The sequence below is a fragment of the Podarcis muralis genome, chromosome 2, assembly GCF_964188315.1.
Source record: "Podarcis muralis chromosome 2, rPodMur119.hap1.1, whole genome shotgun sequence".
In the NCBI taxonomy this organism is placed as follows: Eukaryota; Metazoa; Chordata; class Lepidosauria; order Squamata; family Lacertidae; genus Podarcis; species Podarcis muralis.
In genome coordinates this window covers 124,668,285-124,686,636 of record NC_135656.1, presented here as the reverse complement: position 1 = coordinate 124,686,636, position 18,352 = coordinate 124,668,285, and the positions used below count along the sequence as shown (strand labels likewise).

Here is an 18,352-nt window from a genome sequence, read left to right as displayed (position 1 = left end):
TGAAAAGACTATATAAGGCCTTGCACACCTCCCTCCTGGTTGTGGTGGTGGGGGGGACACTGTTGCAATAAAGATCAGGCTTCCTAGCCGCTTTGCTTCGCCATATTCTCTGGTTGGCCTCTTTTATTTTCTCCTACCAATGTGGAACCCACTTAAGGACTATATGGGCTCTTGAATACCCCATAAGGGGAAAGGAGCAGGTTTTTTCTTATAACAAAGGTCGTAAGAATATTTTTTAAGATGCCTAGACAGCATCTTAAAAAGTAGAGACATCACCTTGCCAACAAAGGTCCGTATAGTAAAAGCTATGGTTTTCCCAGTAGTGATGTATGGAAGTGAGAGCTGGACCATAAAGAAGGCTGATCGCCGAACAATTGATGCTTTTGAATTATGGTGCTGGAGGAGACTCTTGAGAGTCCCATGGACTGCAAGAAGAACAAACCGATCCATTCTTAAGGAAATCAGCCCTGAGTGCTCACTGGAAGGACAGATCGTGAAGCTGAGGCTCCAAGACTTTGGCCACCTCATGAGAAGAGAAGACTTCCTGGAAAAGACCCTGATGTTGGGAAAGATGGAGGGCACAAGGAGAAGGGGACGACAGAGGACGAGATGGTTGGATAGTGTCTTCGAAGCTACAGACATGGGTCTGGCCAAACTGCGGGAGGCAGTGGAGGACAGGGGTGCCTGGCGTGCTCTGGTCCATGGGGTCACGAAGAGTCGGACACGACTAAATGACTAAACATCAAACAAGAATATGTTTGGTTGGCACGCTTATTTACGGCAGGATAAAACTAAAACACACAAGAGCTCTATGAATCAGGTTATTCAGAAAATCCTTTTTACAGTATGGGATAAATATAATAATCTGCTGGAAAGAAAAACACCTCTTTGGCTTCCACCCACAAAAGCAACAGCTTTTTAAAAAATGCAATACAGAAGAAGCAATGGGCAACTTACAGAGATCTTTTGGACTTTTCGGAAGAAGAAATAAAACTGAATAAACAGGATGAGGTGGGAGGTGTGGTGGCGGATTGGTTTCAATACCATCAAATCATCTTGTTTGGACAAGATAAAGGGAGAGGTTCACAGTTTGAAAGAGATATTATTGAGAGGAAAGAGAAAGTGTTTCCCAAATTTCAGGTAGAAAACTGTCCAATCTGAAGAAGTGCGCATGCACACGAAAGCTCATCCCCAGAACAAACTTAGTTGGTCTCTTAGGTACTACTGAACAATTTTTTTAAAAAAAATTCCAAAATGTATGAGATACTATTAGAATGGGAAGCAAAATAAAACTGGTAAAATCTGCAATGATGCACTGGGCCAGAAATTTAGGTCATAATTAGAGCTGGGCTTGATGTTAATGTGCTAACTGTTTCCTAATATTTGAGCTGACATTATATCGCAGATCCAATGTGTATAAGGACTAGGAAATATCTGATTTTCAATATCGTGATAACTCGTCAGCTAACAGTTGCAATGTTCTCACCAGCTAAACCTCACAATATGAGCTGCTAAACATTGCCATGTTATCAGCAGCTAAAGATTGCAATCAGGGTGGATACAATCAATGATTTTTTAAAAAAAATTAAAATCAGATTTTTTTATTTAAATCAGTTTTTTTTATTTTAATCAGAATTTTTTAAAAAATAAAATGCTTTTAGAGGAAAAAGTCTATCTAAAGATAGTTTTATATTTAATTACATTATAGTCCAAAGGCTATTCATCAGGAAATAAGGATTTGTTTTTAATTATCTAGCATGAGGCTTTATATGCAATATTTAATTTTTTGGGTAAATGAATTCCATTAATCCATGTCAGGGAACTGACATCGGAGCAAAGCAGAGAGGCAAGGCTCCCCAATGATGCCGGAGAGGGAACCAGTACAGGAGGGGAGAGGGCTCCCGCGGGGGAAGGAAACCCAGGTGACACCAGGAAGAAAGGAGGGTTGGAGAGCACTTCGGAGGGGAGGCTCCGAGACTCTTCCAGTGAGGTCAGTGAGGAGAGTGGAGGACCACCGATAGGCACGCCTACTCTGCGCAGAAGGCTGCCGCGCAGAGAGGCGAGAAGGAGGCTGTCCGTGAAGGAATTCTTATGTTGGAAGAAGTTTAGGAAACGCCCACTGACGGATTCTGCCAGCGACTGAAGCAGTCGTGCCCAAGGGGGGCTGCTCAGCCGGGGGAAACGCAACCGCCTCACGCAGTTTGGAGCAGGTGGAGGTTTACACATAAGCAACCCCAATTCCCATGATAATCCATTCACAATGTCATGCTCTTCCAGAGGTTTTTGTAAGATTATTTGGGGAAGTTTTTCTAAAGAGAAGATATTGTCACAGATGCTCGTTTTTGCCATTCTCAAAAGTGTGAATTTCTGTATCTGCAGAGATAACATGCCTTTTCTTCACAGGAAAAATGTTATAAAATAAACATACAGAGTTGATGGAAAACCTTAATCCCATTGTTCCAATGCAGAATTATATAAACAGAATCAACCCCTTAAATTCTAAGTTCTAAGAGGTTCAATGAACAGATGGTTTGCAGTGGAAGAGATCTGCACAAGTAGCTAAGTGTGAAGCAGTAAAAATTAAAGTTCAACCTTGTGAGCAGAATACTCCACACATCTTGGGGTCTTTGTGTAATAATTGTGCAAGTCAGACTTGAGGCAAGCGCTGAAGGCTCTTCAGGGCTGGCAACCTCTTCCCAATCCCACTGGGTTCCAACAACCGCACTAACACTTAACTGTACAGAATAGGCACCTGGATGCAGAAGTCAATCCCAAGGGGTGGCTGGTAGTGGAGGTGGTGAAATGCTTAAGTTCTGAGTTTTTCTTGTGCGCTAAAACTCAGTCTGCTTGGTTGTTTTTTTTAAAAAAATGTTTACCAACATGCTATATTATTGTTTTACTTAAATAAATTGCTTAAGTTGTTATTAAGGAAATGATTATTTTTCTCCTTCCAATAAATTACAGCAGAAATGTTGTCCAAATATATACAGTTAACTTATTAAACCTCAGAATGATTTCATAATTATCTGTCTATGTATTTCTAATAGTGTAAGCAAATCAGAAATTTTTGATTTAAATAGAATCATACTGACTAGTGATTTACCGTAAATTGTGATTGAAATCAATTTGACTTATATCAAATCCACCCTGATTGCAATCTACCACAACGTCTGAAATAAGGCTGGAACTATACAGAGGCAAACACGGGGCGCGGGTGGCGCTGTGGGTTAAAGCCTCAGCGCCTAGGGCTTGCCGATCGAAAGGTCGACGGTTCGAATCCCCGCGGTGGGGTGCGCTCCCGCTGCTCCGTCCCAGCGCCTGCCAACCTAGCAGTTCGAAAGCACCCCCGGGTGCAAGTAGATAAATAGGGACCGCTTACTGGCGGGAAGGTAAACGGCGTTTCCGTGTGCTGCGCTGGCTCGCCAGATGCAGCTTTGTCACGCTGGCCACGTGACCCGGAAGTGTCTCTGGACAGCGCTGGCCCCCGGCCTCTTAAGTGAGATGGGCGCACAACCCTAGAGTCGGACACGACTGGCCCGTACGGGCAGGGGTACCTTTACCTTTACCTTCATACAGAGGCAAACAGGACAATGTCCTGGCAGCTGCTACTACTTAGGGGTCTGAAACGGATAAATGGAAATATTATCAATCCTCACACACTCAGTTTCATCTGCAGGGAAGCCAAGATGCATCCTAGCAGGACTTTTGGGTTTGGGCTAGGCTACCAAATGGTGGTATTCAGGACAATCCAAAGTATGGCTAGGAGTCCTAGTGAATACAGATAATCTGGGACTGCCAGACTGCCAGCAGGGAGACTGGGGAATAAGATGTGATGGAAGGGGAGGGGTCTCTGTCGAGGCTCCTCCCTCTCCCATTAACCCTTCCATGGACTCCCTCTCTCCCTTTCCCCACCCAGGCGCCCCACGACCCCAGGGAGAATGGGGGGCCTCAGCCCCACCCCCAGCCCTGCTTGGGGTCCTCCTTCCCCTTCCCGCCAGGGCAGCTGAGCATCTCTCGGCCCCCCAGGAAAGAGAAAGGGGAGTCTGGCGGTGCTGCTGCTGCCCAGGAGATCTTGCAAGGTGTAGATCCCTGCAGGTGTTGGGTCCCCCCTTCCCACCTGGATCGGGGCCTGGATCGGGGCCCCTGTCGACGGGCCCCAGGGAGGGCGTTTTCTTGGGGGGGGGTATCTTCGTCCTCCCTCCCCCTCTATTTCCCCCCCTTCTCTCCCCCTTTACCTCTTGGTCCTCCGCCTCCCTGGCTCCGGATTAGTCCGCTCTCCTTGTCTGCAATAGAAAGGGGGGCGGCGGCGACGGGGGGGGGGCTCTTCAGCGACGCCCCTCCTCCTTTCCCTGTCTGGAAACTTCCGGCGCATTTCGCGGCGACACTTCCGGCTCCTTTTCCGACGCGCTTGCCCCTAGAGCTACATCTCCAAGAGCAGCCCCTCCCTGTGTCCGGAGGGGAAGGAGACGGGGCGGCGCTGCCTCTGGCCTCCTGCTCTGGGAGCTCCATGGGGACCCGGCCCCCGCCCCCCAACTGGCGGCAGGGAGGGGGGGAAGCTGGGCAAGTTTAGGCAGGGGGAGGATCTCCTTCTGGGCCTCCTTCTGCATGCCAAGCCCTCAGCCGGGGTCCTTCTGCATGCAGAGCAACGGCTGCATTGCTGAGCTTCGCCCCCCAACAGCCAAGCCCAGCTTCAAACACCAGCCCCCCCCCCCACTGGACTCAGAGGCAGGGAGGGACTCCAGACAGAGAGAGGCGCCCTTGCTCTGGAATTCCCTTGCCAGCAGGGAGACTTCAAAAGCCCCCCCCCCCATGCCTCCCCCTTCCCTCATTTAGTAGGGAGACTTCTCATCTTGTGGTTTGGTCATTTCAAATCCAGTTTTTCTCTCTCTCCCTGCAATTTTAAGCAATTCTGGCTCTTAGGATCCCTGCAGGCTATTAAGTGTCGTTCTAACCTCCCTATTGCAGGAGGAAAGAGGAATGTGGGGCTTGCTTATAATATCTTAGGGTGGCAGGATTAAGATTTGGGACTGGGACTTTCAGATTCAGAGCCACTTTTCGCATGAGATTTCTTCCAACTATTGGAGGAAAGTATGTCTGAGGTTTATGGCAGAAATATAATTATTATGGGTGAATTTAATGGAGTAGGATCACTGGACTATGAGAGAACACTGAGGGAAAGTGTCTGAAAAGAAGGCAAAATACCAAATACTTTTTTTATATGGTTACAACAATGGATCTACTAGATCAGGGGTCAGCAGACTTTTTCAGCAGGGGGCCAGTCCACTGTCCCTCAGACCTTGTTGGGGACCGGACTATATTTTGGGGGGAAATGAGCGATTTTGGCCTGTCTGCAAAGAGGCCTGAAGATGTTTGGCTTTACCTGTCCCAGTTGTCATCCCAATAGCCCCAGTTGGGCTTCTCCAGCCAGGTGCCAGGGCAGGGCAGGAGGCTGCGTGGGCCGGAGAAGACAGAAGCAGCAGCCCTGGCGGAGCGAAGGACAGAGGCAGGGGAACCGGGGCGTTGCTGCAGCTTTTACCCACCAACTGCTGCTGCTTCCCAACCCGCAAGCGACAGCTGCGGACGCTGCAACAAACCGCCTGAACGCCATGGGAGGAATGAAGGAGGGAGGGGGTGACGAAGAAAGCGCGTGAGGAGAAGGGGCGCAGAAAAGGAAGGAAGGATAGACTGAGGGAGAGGGAGGAGGAGCAAGAGGATAATGCAGCAGCAGCCGGCAGCCAGCGTCACACCCCCTTCCCAGCGACACCCTTCAGAGGCAGGCAGGTGGGTGAGCCGACTCCCCCCGTTGATGGCACCCGTTGTGGGACAAGATTGCTCGTCCCTGAGGAGAAAAGCGCCGCCGTGTGAGGGAGAGGGAAAGAACGTGCGTGCTGGCAATCCATGGGGCGATTCCCGGACCGTCCGCAGGCCGGATCTAGAAGGCAATTGCGCCTGATCCGGCCCACAGGCCTTAGTTTGCCAACCCAGATGCTTGGAGATTCAGACCCCCATTAGAACAAGAGTAAACATGTTCTTCTGATTCAAAGGATTCTGCGGGAAGAAGAAACATGATCTGGATATTGAAGGAACTGCCTACAGGATTAAAGACTGTAGAGATCCAGCCAAGAACTATATCAGATCAAAACTGAAAATGGGTGATAATGAAGGGTGAAAAGAGTTCATTGTATAGATGGAGACTAAATAAGGGTTTATTTGAAAAACACTGAATTACAACATATTCCAATTACGTTAAGAGTATCAAAAAATGTTAAAAACATTTGGAAATATAGGGGAGGATGAAACTTTCACTTTTACGAAGGATTTCAACCATAAAGAGAAATGTTTTACCTAAGATACTGTTTTTATTCTAAATGATACCAATAATAAATAATACAAGCTTCTTTAACGAATGGCAAAGAGATATTTCATGATTACTCTGGCGGGGGAAAACAGAATAAAGTATAAAATTTTGATAGATACTAAAAATAGAGGTGGCTTCGCACTGCTAGATTTTCTAATACGAGGCAGCCTCTTTGTGTTGGTTAAAAGAATGGATATCGTTGGACAACACACTATTGCTGGATTCTCAGTGGAATCTCGATTGTAGAACGCTTCGGAAGTTGAACGTTTGGGGCTTTCAAACGCCAAGAACCCAGAGGTGAATGCTTCCATTTTTGAACGCAATTTGTAAATAAAATTAGATACAGTGGTGCCTCAGGTTAAGTACTTAATTCGTTCCGGAGGTCCGTTCTTAACCTGAAGCACCACTTTAGCTAATGGGGCCTCCTGCTGCTGCTCCGCCGCCGGAGCACGGTTTCTGTTCTCATCCTGAAGCAAAGTTCTTAACCTGAAACACTATTTCTGGGTTAGCAGAGTCTGTAACCTGAAGCGTATGTAACCCGAGGTACCACTGTATTAATAAAATTATCTATATATAAAGCAATCGAAACACTTCCCACACTGTTGGGTTGAAATAAGCGACAGACGAATGGCAAGGTGTCATACGGGAGGCATCTCTCGAGCATGTCTCGGAGAGTCCCTTTTATTGAATATTACAGCATTTCCACATATGTGCTTGTTGCTGATTGGTTAACATGAATACAATGCAAAGGTTGAATATAGGTATTAATCATCAATAGATTAAAGGGTGGGAAAGGGAACACAGAATTGGACAGGCGTGAAACCTCCTTATTAAACTATTAACTAGTGATTGAGTATCAAGACTTAAACCATTACTAATGATTGATTTTGCATGACATGAAAGAACATAACAATCGCGTTCCGTAGATGTGGTCAACAATGCGTTAAGAACAGGTCAGGGTACTGAACTCAATGTGAACTGATCAGAACATTCCCAGACCCATGCGTAGAGGCAAAAACATCCCAACATCCATCCCAGCACCACACTCCTTCCATTCAAACCATTTTAGATTTTTCAGTTTGTGGACTGTAGGGTTTCAACTCTTAAAGCTTTTCCTCCTTGCGAGTCCATTGATGGTTTCTAAGAACATCAGGACTGAAGCTCTATGTACGCTCCATATACGTAAGTGGTTTTCCCTTTTAGAGTTCGCTGATGTTTGCTAAGGTTTCCACTTCTATTGACGCTCTTTCCACACTCCATACATTTATTTGCTTGTCCCCGAGTGAGTCTGTTGATGTTGTCTAAGTTTCCTGTCTGTGAAATTAGGGTTCCACTCTGAAAGAAACTCTTTCAACTCTCCATACATTGAAATGGTTTCTCCCGTGTGAGTCCGTTGATGTCTTCTAACATTTCCAACATTGGTGAAGCCCTTTCCACACTCCTTACATTTAAATGGTTTCTCCCCTGTGTGAGTTTGATGATGGGTTCTCAGCTCTCTCCTCTCAATGAAACTCTTTCCACATTCCATGCATTTAAATGGTATTTCACCTGAGTGAGTCCACTGATGTCTTCTTACTGATCCACTAGAAGTGAAGCCCTTTCCACACTCCTTACATTCAAATGATTTTTCCCCTGTGTGAATTTGATTATGGATATTAAGTGCTGTACCATCAATAAAGCTCTTTCCACATTCCATGCATTTAAATGGTTTTTCCCCTGTGTGAGTCCGTTGATGTTTTCTTAGTGTTTCACTGTGACTGAATCTCTTTCCACAATCCATACATTTATATGGTTTTTCCCCTGTGTGAGTTCGATGATGGATTCTAAGTTTTCTATTCTCAGTGAAGCTCTTATCACACAGCATACATTTAAATGGTTTCTCCCCTGTGTGAGTTTGATGATGGGTTCTCAGCTCTCTCCTCTCAATAAAACTCTTTCCACATTCCATGCATTTAAATGGTTTTTCCCCTGAGTGAGTCCATTGATGTCTTCTTACTGCTCCACTAGAAGTGAAGCTTTTTCCACACTCTTTACATTTAAATGGTTTCTCCCCTGTGTGAGTCCGTTGATGGATTCTAAGTGTTTCACTGTAAGTGAATCTCTTTCCACAATCCATACATTCAAATGATTTTTCCCCTGTGTGAGTTTGATTATGGATATTAAGTGCTTTACCATCAATAAAGCTCTTTCCACATTCCATGCATTTAAACGGTTTCTCCCCTGTGTGAGTCCGTTTATGTTTTCTCAGTGTTTCACTGTGACTGAATCTCTTTCCACAATCCATACATTTATATGGTTTTTCCCCTGTGTGAGTTCGATGATGGATTCTAAGTGTTCTACTAACAGTGAAGCTCTTCTCACACAGTATACATTTAAATGGTTTTTCCCCAGTGTGAGTTTTATGATGAATATTCAGTCCCCTCTTTGTACTGAAACTCTTTCCACACTCCAAACATTCAAATGGTTTCTCCCCTGTGTGAATCCGTTGATGGATTATAAGGCTTCTCCTCTGACTGAAGCTCTTTACACATTCCATGCATTTGAATGGTTTCTCGCCCGTGTGTGTCTGTTGATGTTTTCTAAATGTTCCACTATCGGTGAAGCTCTTTCCACACTCCATACATTTATAAGGTTTTTCCCCTGTGTGGGTTCGTTGATGGTTTCTAAGGTGTCCAATCTGACTGAAGCTCTTTCCACACTCCTTACATTCATATGGTTTCTCCCCTGTGTGAGTGTGTTTATGTATACGAAGGTTTGAACTCCAACCAAAGCTTTTTCCACACTCCATGCATTTAAATGGTTTCTCTCCTGTGTGAGTACGCTGATGTTTTCCAAGTGTTCCACTGTCAGTGAAACTCTTCCCACACTCCATACTTTCAAATTGTTTCTCCTCTCTCTTTTCAAATTCCATGAATTTATATGGTTTCTTCGTTATTCCCATTGGACATGGCCCTCCAGAATTTTGACTGCCTTCTCCATTGTCTTCTTTCAACAGGGAGGAGCGGGGGGAAAGGAAACCTAGGAAGAGAACAAAGGAATATTACACACATCAATTAGCACCTGCTCTTATTTTAACATCTTGTAAATTCTCTCCTGTCCTCCATATGTTCCAATTTTTTAGCATAGGCAAAAGAAATAATGTTAAATAATGGTAATGCATCATCAGCCTTTCATAACCCTTAATTATTGTTAATGAAGCAGCATTATCTTAGAATACGGTTGAACTGTGGGGTTTATGTTTTATAAAAAGTGATTTCTCACAGGAACGGGAGCTGCTCTATGTTCCATGAACCTGGCCAATATTAATCAGGATCCTAAATTCATCATGAAGTTTTTCATCCGCTGCACTATAATACTCCACCCCTTGGGCCACATTTTGTCCCCTTCGACTTCTAGATCTTTATTAATCACCTGCACAGTCCCTTTGGCCTCAGGAGGTGCATAGTGACCATTTTGGGAGACCCATATATAAGTCTAGTGACAAGGCTTGGTGCTTGTGGTCGGTTGCAGGAGTGTTCAGTTGGAGAATGTTCTTGGGGTTGGACCTCCATCTCTCAGCCTTGCATTCTTGAATGGAGAGAGCTGGAGATGCAGAAGGAAAACAGCTGGAGCCTGACTGCTGGGAAGGCCAGATTGAGACACCCAATCTGTCCTTCCCAATCTGGGGAGACAGAGAGAGAGAGACGTGGCCTTTTGGAGAGTCGTCTCCATCCTGGTTTCCCTCTGTTATTCTCTCTGACCGATGGAGAACCTACAAAGTGTTAACGGAAAAATCCAAGGGCTCTCTTGGACAAAAACAAAGACACCAACCAGGATAACTTGGAGCAAAACAGCAGCCTGTAGGCTTGGCCTTTATTGAACTGATGCATCAGGGTGTTCCCCTCACTTGCAGGAGAGAGGAAAAGACCCAGAAAGATGGTGTGCAAGACCTTATAAAAACTTTTGAAATTCCCATCCTCTAGGTCAAGCCCATCCCCAGAAACATCATGCATACATTACAGAAGGGGATGACATCATGCATACATTACAGAAAGGAGGGGTTGAGGGAGGAATTGTGGTGGTAACCTGAGTGTCCTGTCACCTGGCTGGTTTTTCCTTTCCCCCTGCCCATGAGTCACTTCCAGGAGACAAAGGAGAGTTTGCAGTTTCCTGCCCCCCCCCCCCCCAGGGAAGATCTGATCATTGTCCTTTGTTTCAGTCCATGCTGAACCCACTCCCATATGCAAGTTCTTTGTGATCTTGATTGTCTTCTGTCTGGGATCATCAGGGTTGACATAGCAACTGGGCAGGGCTCCTGTGGATGTGCTGGGATGGTGAAGGGATTATGGCTGACCAGAACCAAGCCACCCCCTTTGATAGTCCTTGTCATATGGAGTAAAATAAAAATGGAACAGTGCAAATCCGATGTATGGTTGATTTTCTATGAATTTATAACAGAAATGTGGCGTATGTAGTGTGTCAGTGTGTGTGAAGTTTGTACAAACAGAATGATTGGGGTGGGGGGGTTCCTGCTACAGTGACAAGGCTTGGTGCTTGTGGTCGGTTGAAGGAGTGCTCAGTTGGAGAATGTTCTTGGGGTTGGACCTCCATCTCTCAGCCTTGCATTCTTGAATGGAGAGAGCTGGAGATGCAGAAGGAAAGCAGCTGGAGCCTGACCGCTGGGAAGGCCAGATTGAGACACTCACCCCAATTATGATTTATAATAATTATATGCCGCCAGGTCTCGCACCTGCCTCCTGACACTGGCTTATCTTAGCGGAGATTCCCTGTCCAGGCCTCTCTCACTGTTCTTCCTCCTTTGCCCTGGGTGGCCAAGGGCTTCTGGATATTCTAGCTCTGCTTCAACTGGGATTTATTTATTAAATTGTTATACCTCTCTTCATCTGAAGACCAGAAGATAAAAATATGTGTGACACTGAAAAGGTGAGTATTAAAGGTGAATAATACCCATTGTGGGAAAGAAAAGAAAGAAGATGAAACCAGTGGTGTGTCCTCCTGAATGTAATATAACAACAACAACAACAAAAAGTGTAAAGAAGAGACCAATCTTCAGATCAGTTTCATATTCCCTGGCTGTATTTCTCTGCCATGATTGTGACTCAGAATCTTAGCCACACTTTATTCTAGAATATCAACTGGATCTCTTTGTAATAGGAGCCAGACATCCCTGGGATTTCATCCAGACATTCCTTTAGTGTGGGCAGCAGCAGCAGCGGAGGAAGGAAGGAATTAACTTTGGGGGCAAACCATTTCCTTCAGAAGGTCTTCCCCAGCGGCCAGCAGGGTTGATAAACTGCTCAGTGTGGACACCTTGGATTTATAGTGTTAGGGTCCGGATACCAATCACAATCCCTCAGAAATGTCTCAAGAACCCTTAAGATCCAGTTCCACCAACTCCCAAGTAACACTGAGCCCTAGAGAAACCTTCTATGCTGAGTTGAGGCATCTCTGGCCCTCCAGATGTGGTTGGACTCAAAGTATCACCTGCCCAAGCAAGGATGGCCCATGGCCAGGGAAGATGGGAGTCTTATCTGGGGGGACACACTTTCTCCATCTTCCCCCTCCTCTGAAAACGCTTTCATTTCTCCTTTCTCCGTGATCTCCAACATCTTCCTGATACAGTCCAACCAACTCCTCACATTCCCAAATCATCCGGCACCATTGACTTCCCAAGGCGGCTGCATTGTGTCTGGGACACTGGCAATGGGACAGCTCCTTCCACTGGATGAGAGGATAGAGGGTTAAATCAGGGCAGGCCAAATGGGACTCAGCGCCCTCCCCTCCTTGCATCTGCTGCCTGAGGGGGCTGCCTCAGTTTCCCTCACGGTGGAGCAGGCCCTGAGAACAGCCTTCTCTCTGCCGCCCCAAATACAGGAAACACGACAAAGAAGGCCTTGGAGTGTCACCGTGGAACATAACAACAACAACAACAACTGGTTGTAAGTCCCTTTGGGCTGCCCTGGGCAAGAGCAAGCAACTAATAGATTCAATAAATAAATAAAAATAACAATAATTGAAACTGCAGTACAGTGGTACCTTGCTTCGTTTGCAGTGGTACTTACTTCGTTCTCGTGGTCCGTTCTTAACCTGAAACTGCTCTTAACCTGAAGCCCCACTTTAGCTAATGGGGCCTCCTGCTGCCGCTGCGCCGCAGGAGCACAATTTCTGTTCTCATCCTGGGTTAGCGGAGTCTGTAACCTGAAGCGTATGTAACCCGAGGTACCACTGTAATAATAATAATAAGGCAGGCTCTTGAGGGGGGGACACAGGAACCCACCCATTTCCATAACAATCTTGAATCCCACAGAGTTTAGAGATCTGATATAGTGGGAATAATGGAAAGCAGGTGAGAAGGAGTTGGGCCCAGGTGTCTCTGGGGGGGAGACCTTTAGATGCTTCTGCACGGAAACACAGGCATGTGGGAGAGACTGGAGTTGCCCAGAGAGAAGCCTCAAAGGGGGGGGGGGGATAATGTGGGCTTCCTCCCTTTCCTCTTTCCCCCCATGGTTGGACTCGCTCTAACAGCCCCCAGCGCCCCCTGCAGCTCCTGATCTGGGACCTGAGGCAGGGCAAGGACTGAGCTTCAGGGGAGGAGAGGGTGGCTGGATCGGGGCTCCTGCTCAGGGATCTCTCCCTGGTCTACGCAGAGTCATGGCAGATTCCTGGGCAGGAGGGAGAAGTCAAGGCAGGCGGCCCCCCAGTCTCTCCCAGATGGCTTTGATCCCTCCCCCAGGGATGCTCCCTTCCTCCCTCCGCCCCCCAACTTCCTCCTCCCTCCGCCCCCCCAGGGTCCCCTTTCCCCAAAGGCCCCCCTGGCCAGCTCAGCCTTCCTGCCAAATCTCTCCCCATCCCAGGAGGGAGACGGGGGGGGGGGTCTCCATCCAGGCCTCTCTAGCCCCCATTAACCCTTCTCCCCCCAAAGGGGACCCACCAAGCCAGGATGGCGGCGCCCCAGGGATTCCTGCCAGCGGGAAGGCGGAACTGGGGCCTGGGTTCAAGTCCCAGCCCTGGGGGGGCCTCCCATTTCCTTCCCGGGGGGGGGGCTGAGCATCTCCTCTCCCCCCTCCCCTGCTCGCTCTGCTATTCCCAAAGGGCTGGGGGTCTCCAAGGAGGCGCCCCCTCGGGGGAAGGGGCTCCTTTCTCCCCCCAGCGCCTAAACCAGCCCCTCCCCCGCTCGCCGGATCCCCAGATCCGCCCCAGATTTCACCCCCCCGCCCCAAATCCTGCCCCCCTTCCCAGCTGCCCTGTTTGCAGATTCAGGAGGAGGAAAAGCGCCTCCTTCTCCCCCCCCCCCCAATATATAGATATATTTCGCACCTCTTTTCCTTCCTCCTCCTCCGCAGAGCTGCTCCTCTTCCGGGAAGGTGGATCAGGCCCCTCCCCTCCCCCCTTGGCCCCCTCCCTGCCTCTCTAGGAAGCGGAGCTCACTGACCGGGGGGGGGGGGAGGAATGAGTGGCCCCTCCCTCCCCGACGACACCAATTCTCCTCCTCCCAAAGCAGCTCCGTTTTCCTGATTCTCTCCTGAGAAAGTCCCGGGTTCGATCCCCGGAGGCGGCAGGGAAGGAGACCCCCCCCCCAACTGGGAAAAAGTCCTCCGGGGCAGGAAGGGGACATCCCCCCCTTTTAATCCCTTGCCGGGAGAGGGGGGGGTCCGGTCAGTCTCACCCCCATTTCCCGACGGGGGGAGGCAGGGCCGGGGCGCAGGGGGTCCCCGTTACAGCAGCCCTGCAAAGTAGACCGGAGTCTCTTCCCCTGCCAAACAGCTCTTGCTGGCAGTGGCGTAGCGTGGGTTGTCAGCACCCGGGGCAAGGCAAGTAATTTGCGCCCCCTAACCCGTGCATTTTAGCACTCGAGGGCGAGCGCGCCCTCGAATTTTTCCGGTAACACTTGACTTTATAGAATCATAGAATCCTAGAGTCGGAAGGGACCCGATGGTCATCTAGTCCAACCCCCTATGATGATGATGATGATACATTTTATTTATACCCCGCCCTCCCCAGCCAGAGCCGGGCTCAGGGCGGCTAACACCGGTAAAATTACAATAGAAACATAATGGGGGGAGGGACCAATTTAAAATACAGGTTAAAATGCAATTTGAAAAGCAGCCTCATTTTAAAAGTAGCCCACAAATCAAAACTGTAAGGGGAGGGAAGACATAAGGGTCCCACTGAGTCCAAACCAAAGGCCAGGTGGAACAGCTCTGTCTTGCAGGCCCTGAGGAAAGATGCAGTACCACGCAGCTGTCCCGTGCGGGGATCGAACCTGCAACCTTGACATCCCTATTTCCATAGGGTTCGGGTTTCCGAGTGGCTAGGGAAACCAAGCTGGATGGGGAGGGGAAGCCACAAACATGAGTCTGACCAAACTGCGGGAAGCAGTGGAAGACAGGAGTGCCTGGCGTGCTCTGGTCCAGGGGGTCACGAAGAGTCGGACACGACTAAACGACTAAACAACAACAACAACAACAACAATAATAATAATGTATGAAGTTACATTGAAAGACCTACATTGGCTCCCTGTACGTTTCTGAGCACAATTCAAAGTGTTGGTGTTGACCTTTAAAGCCCTAAACGGCCTTGGTCCAGTAGACCTGAAGGAGCGTCTCCACCCCCATCATTCTGCCCGGACACTGAGGTCCAGCACCGAGGGCCTTCTGGCGGTTCCCTCCCTGCAAGAAGCCAAGTTACAGGGAACCAGGCAGAGGGCCTTCTCGGTGGTGGCACCTGCCCTGTGGAACGCCCTCCCACCAGATGTCAAAGAGAAGAACAACTACCAGACTTTTAGAAGACATCCGAAGGCAGCCCTGTTTAGGGAAGCTTTTAATGTTTGACGTATTAATATTTTTTTGGAAGCCGCCCAGAGTGGCTGGGGAAGCCCAGCCAGATGGGCAGGGTATAAATAATTTATTTTTATTTTTATTAGACACCCCCCAAGCCAAGGAGATAAGTAACTCTACAACTTCAGAAGTCATCTGAAGGGAAGTTTTTTTTAAATGTTTCATGCTTTATTATATTTTTATCCAAGGTGACTGGGGCAGCCCAGTCAGATTAGAAGGGTATAAATAATAAAATTATTACTATTATTATTATTATGGAATAGGGCATCTCAATTTTCTTTGATGAAATGTTGCAAGGTATTCCGATTAATGCTTTTTATAGGATATTGGACACGGTGTGAGTTTATGGCTGCCAAGTACTGGCCTGAAAGGAAGCGCAGCCGGCGTCAGGGAACTGCTGGAGGATGGAGCTTGCAAGTGTTAGAATGCAAAACGCGGACAGGTTCAGGCACGCAAGAAGGTGGGGGAAAGGGGAGCCCGGGTGGCTCAGTTTAAGAGCACGGCGCTGATAAGGCCAAGGTTGCAGGTTCGATCCCTTGTAGGGGGGCAGCGGCGTATTACTGCATTGCAGCGGGTGGGACTAGATGACCCTCGGCTCCCTTCCAGCTCGACAGATTCTATGAAAGCGCATGGAGCGTGGAAGTTGCATTGCAAGTAGTACGTGTTGGGAAACTGCCAGGGAGATATTGTCCATCATGGCCCCAAGCCGTGTGCCGGACGTCCATCGATCTCCCGGAGACAGGCAGATCCAGCAGTTAGCGACACGAAGCCTTAGAAATAGATTGCCACATTCCAGGCTTGTGTACACTGTTTATCAGCAGAAACACAGCCAAAAGCTCGCACCGCAGAAGAGCATAATTTACAGACTTTATTTAGCGTTGAACAGAACAAAGGAAAACATGACCGTTCTGTTCTGAGTCTCCGGCCAACTGAAATCGAAAGGAACATCAGAACATAAACATCCTGTGAACAGGAAATGCGCAGACTCTGTGACTCACAAGCCTGCTCTCTCTTAAGGTGGAACGGAAATATCCTAACATCCTCCCCCTTTCCGTGTAACCTGTTGTACCTGTGGTTCACTCAATTGCAACCTTTGTACATAAACCTTATGTTGTTCTCTGTTAACAACCTTAGACAACAGATCAGCAGGAATTTCATTTCCTGCCATGTAGGACACCTGAATCAGTCCTTTCTGAATACACTCTCTTGCACGATGTAGCTTAATCTGCAAGTACTTGGTTCTCTGCTTGCAACTCTCCGAGTTCAGCAAAGCCAAACACGATCTATTGTCTTGATACACTTGTATAGGACATTTCACAGAAACCCCGATGTCCTTAAACAGTTGCATCAACCATTCACAATCCATGAGTGAAAATGACAGAGCATTGAGTTCTGCTTCACAGGAACTTAGGCTCACTGTTGTCTGCTTTTTGCACAACCAGTCAAACAGGCAGTGGTTGTACATGTAGCACACACCAGAAGTGCTTGTACCATCCGTGGTGTCACTTCCAAAACTTGCATCAGCAAAGATTTCAAGACCTCCAGTCTTCTGACTGGTGAACCTCAGCCTGTAGTGCATAGTCCCTTTCAAATAGCGGGCTATGCGCTTCAGAGCTTTCCAATCCTGAACCGTAGGATTGTTGGCATGTCTGCTAAGCAGATTACAGCTTACAGCTATGTCAGGTCTTGAACATCTGGCAATTAAATTCAACTTGCCTAGAATGCATCTGTATAGCGTTGTGTCAGAAAACGCTTCAGCAGTACTGTCTACCTGGTAACCTGTCACCATCGGTGTGTCTGCTGGGTTTGCATCAACCAAATTCAACCTGGTTAACACATCAGCAATTTTCTGTGTTTGGTGTACCAGAAAATTACCTGCTTGGTCCCTCTCCACCTGCAGAGAAAGATAGTTGAATACCTCACCAAGATCCTTCATGTCAAAGTGCTCCTTCAGTTGAGTTAGAGTGCTTTGGTAAAAAGCCTGATTCTTCCAAAACATCAGAAGATCATCAACAAAACATAAACAATACAGTTTGTTTTGCCCCTCCTCCTTGACAAACACACATGGATCAGCTTTGCCCTGGTGAAAACCTAGAGAAAGCAATGTCTCAGTGAGTTTTGTGTTCCAACACCTGGCACTCTGCTTGAGACCATACAAGGATTTCCGCAGTTTACAGACCATTCCCTTCTGTATTTCCATCCCATCAGGTGGAAGCATGAACAGCTCCCCCCCCAAAATCCCGTACAAAAAAGCTGTATTAATGTCGTGGTGGGAAACATGCAGTTTCTCCTCCGCAGCAATCTTGAGCATCAGCCGAATGCTCTCATATTTGACTGTGGGTGAGTAGGTCTCGTGGTAATCCTGTCCTGGTACCTGTGAAAAACCTCTGGCAACCAATCTGGCTTTGTGTCTGACTACCTTGCCATTCTGGTCTGTCTTGGCCTTGAAGACCCATTTGCTGCCAACCAGTCTCATTCCTGGGACTACCGGTACCAGTTCCCAAGTTTGGTTCCTGTTCAAGGAATCAACTTCAGCCTTCATGGCATTAAGCCAAGGCTCAGCATCTTTAGAGGTTAACTCCTGAACCTCTTTGAAGCTTGAAGGTTCCCACACCTTCTCTGAGCTACTAAGAACAGCAGTTGCTGTCTTAGCAAACTCATCAGCATACCTCTTTGGAGGTCTGCCTTTGGTCGCCCTTTCAGACCTACGTACTAGACGCAAGTCTTCTGGACTCATCTCCTCTTTCTTAGGAGAAAAGTGACCAATGGTGAACAGTGGTTCCTCCAGTTCATTGACAGACGCATCAGATGGTCTGACTGAGGCCTTTGCGCTCTGGTAGTCTGCTGTGTCATCACTGTCACTGACACTAGCAGCAGCACCGCCCACTGAACTGGAATCCGAACTCTGATCATCATCATCATCCTCATCATCATCATCCTCAGCAGCTTCCTCAGCTTTAGCTGCTTGCTTGACATCACCTTCATCCTCCTCTGGGTAACTCTGGAAAATTCCCACATTTTCCCTCCACTTAGGATTGTACTCAACACTCCTTGTGAACTTAATGGACTTAGAGTTAGTCATCCATACCCTGTATGCACCTTTTTCGTACCCCATGAACAAACCATGTGCCCCACGCTTCCCAAGCTTGTTGGTTTG

At 47.7% G+C, this 18,352-nt stretch overlaps 3 protein-coding genes across 4 annotated transcripts in view; 1 reads left to right on the top strand and 2 right to left on the bottom strand.

The window, feature by feature from the left end:
• LOC114589681 (uncharacterized) overlaps positions 1–4,724 on the bottom strand; it is a 35,328-nt gene extending 30,604 nt beyond the window's left edge. Inside the window, exon 1 of the mRNA XM_077923145.1 lies at positions 4,236–4,724. Within this exon, the coding sequence (XP_077779271.1) occupies positions 4,236–4,509 (274 nt within the window). The 5' untranslated portion in view covers positions 4,510–4,724. The remainder of the gene's footprint in view (positions 1–4,235) is intronic.
• The window catches only part of LOC144326657 (uncharacterized), a 279,931-nt gene that overhangs the window by 91,667 nt on the left and 169,912 nt on the right, over positions 1–18,352 (top strand). The gene's annotated exons all lie outside the window — the stretch shown is intronic.
• On the bottom strand, positions 6,995–13,722 carry LOC144326646 (uncharacterized). 2 transcript variants are annotated; one of them, XM_077923282.1, is made up of 3 exons: positions 13,676–13,722; positions 12,421–12,583; positions 6,995–9,376 (listed from the first exon to the last, which is right to left on the bottom strand). In XM_077923282.1, exon 3 carries the CDS (start codon positions 9,297–9,299, stop codon positions 7,623–7,625), a length of 1,677 nt encoding a protein of 558 aa, XP_077779408.1. In that variant the 5' UTR covers positions 9,300–9,376; positions 12,421–12,583; positions 13,676–13,722; the 3' UTR covers positions 6,995–7,622. The 2 variants fall into 2 exon arrangements, with proteins under 2 accessions (XP_077779408.1, XP_077779407.1); XM_077923281.1 differs by lacking the exon at positions 13,676–13,722 and adding an exon at positions 13,290–13,498.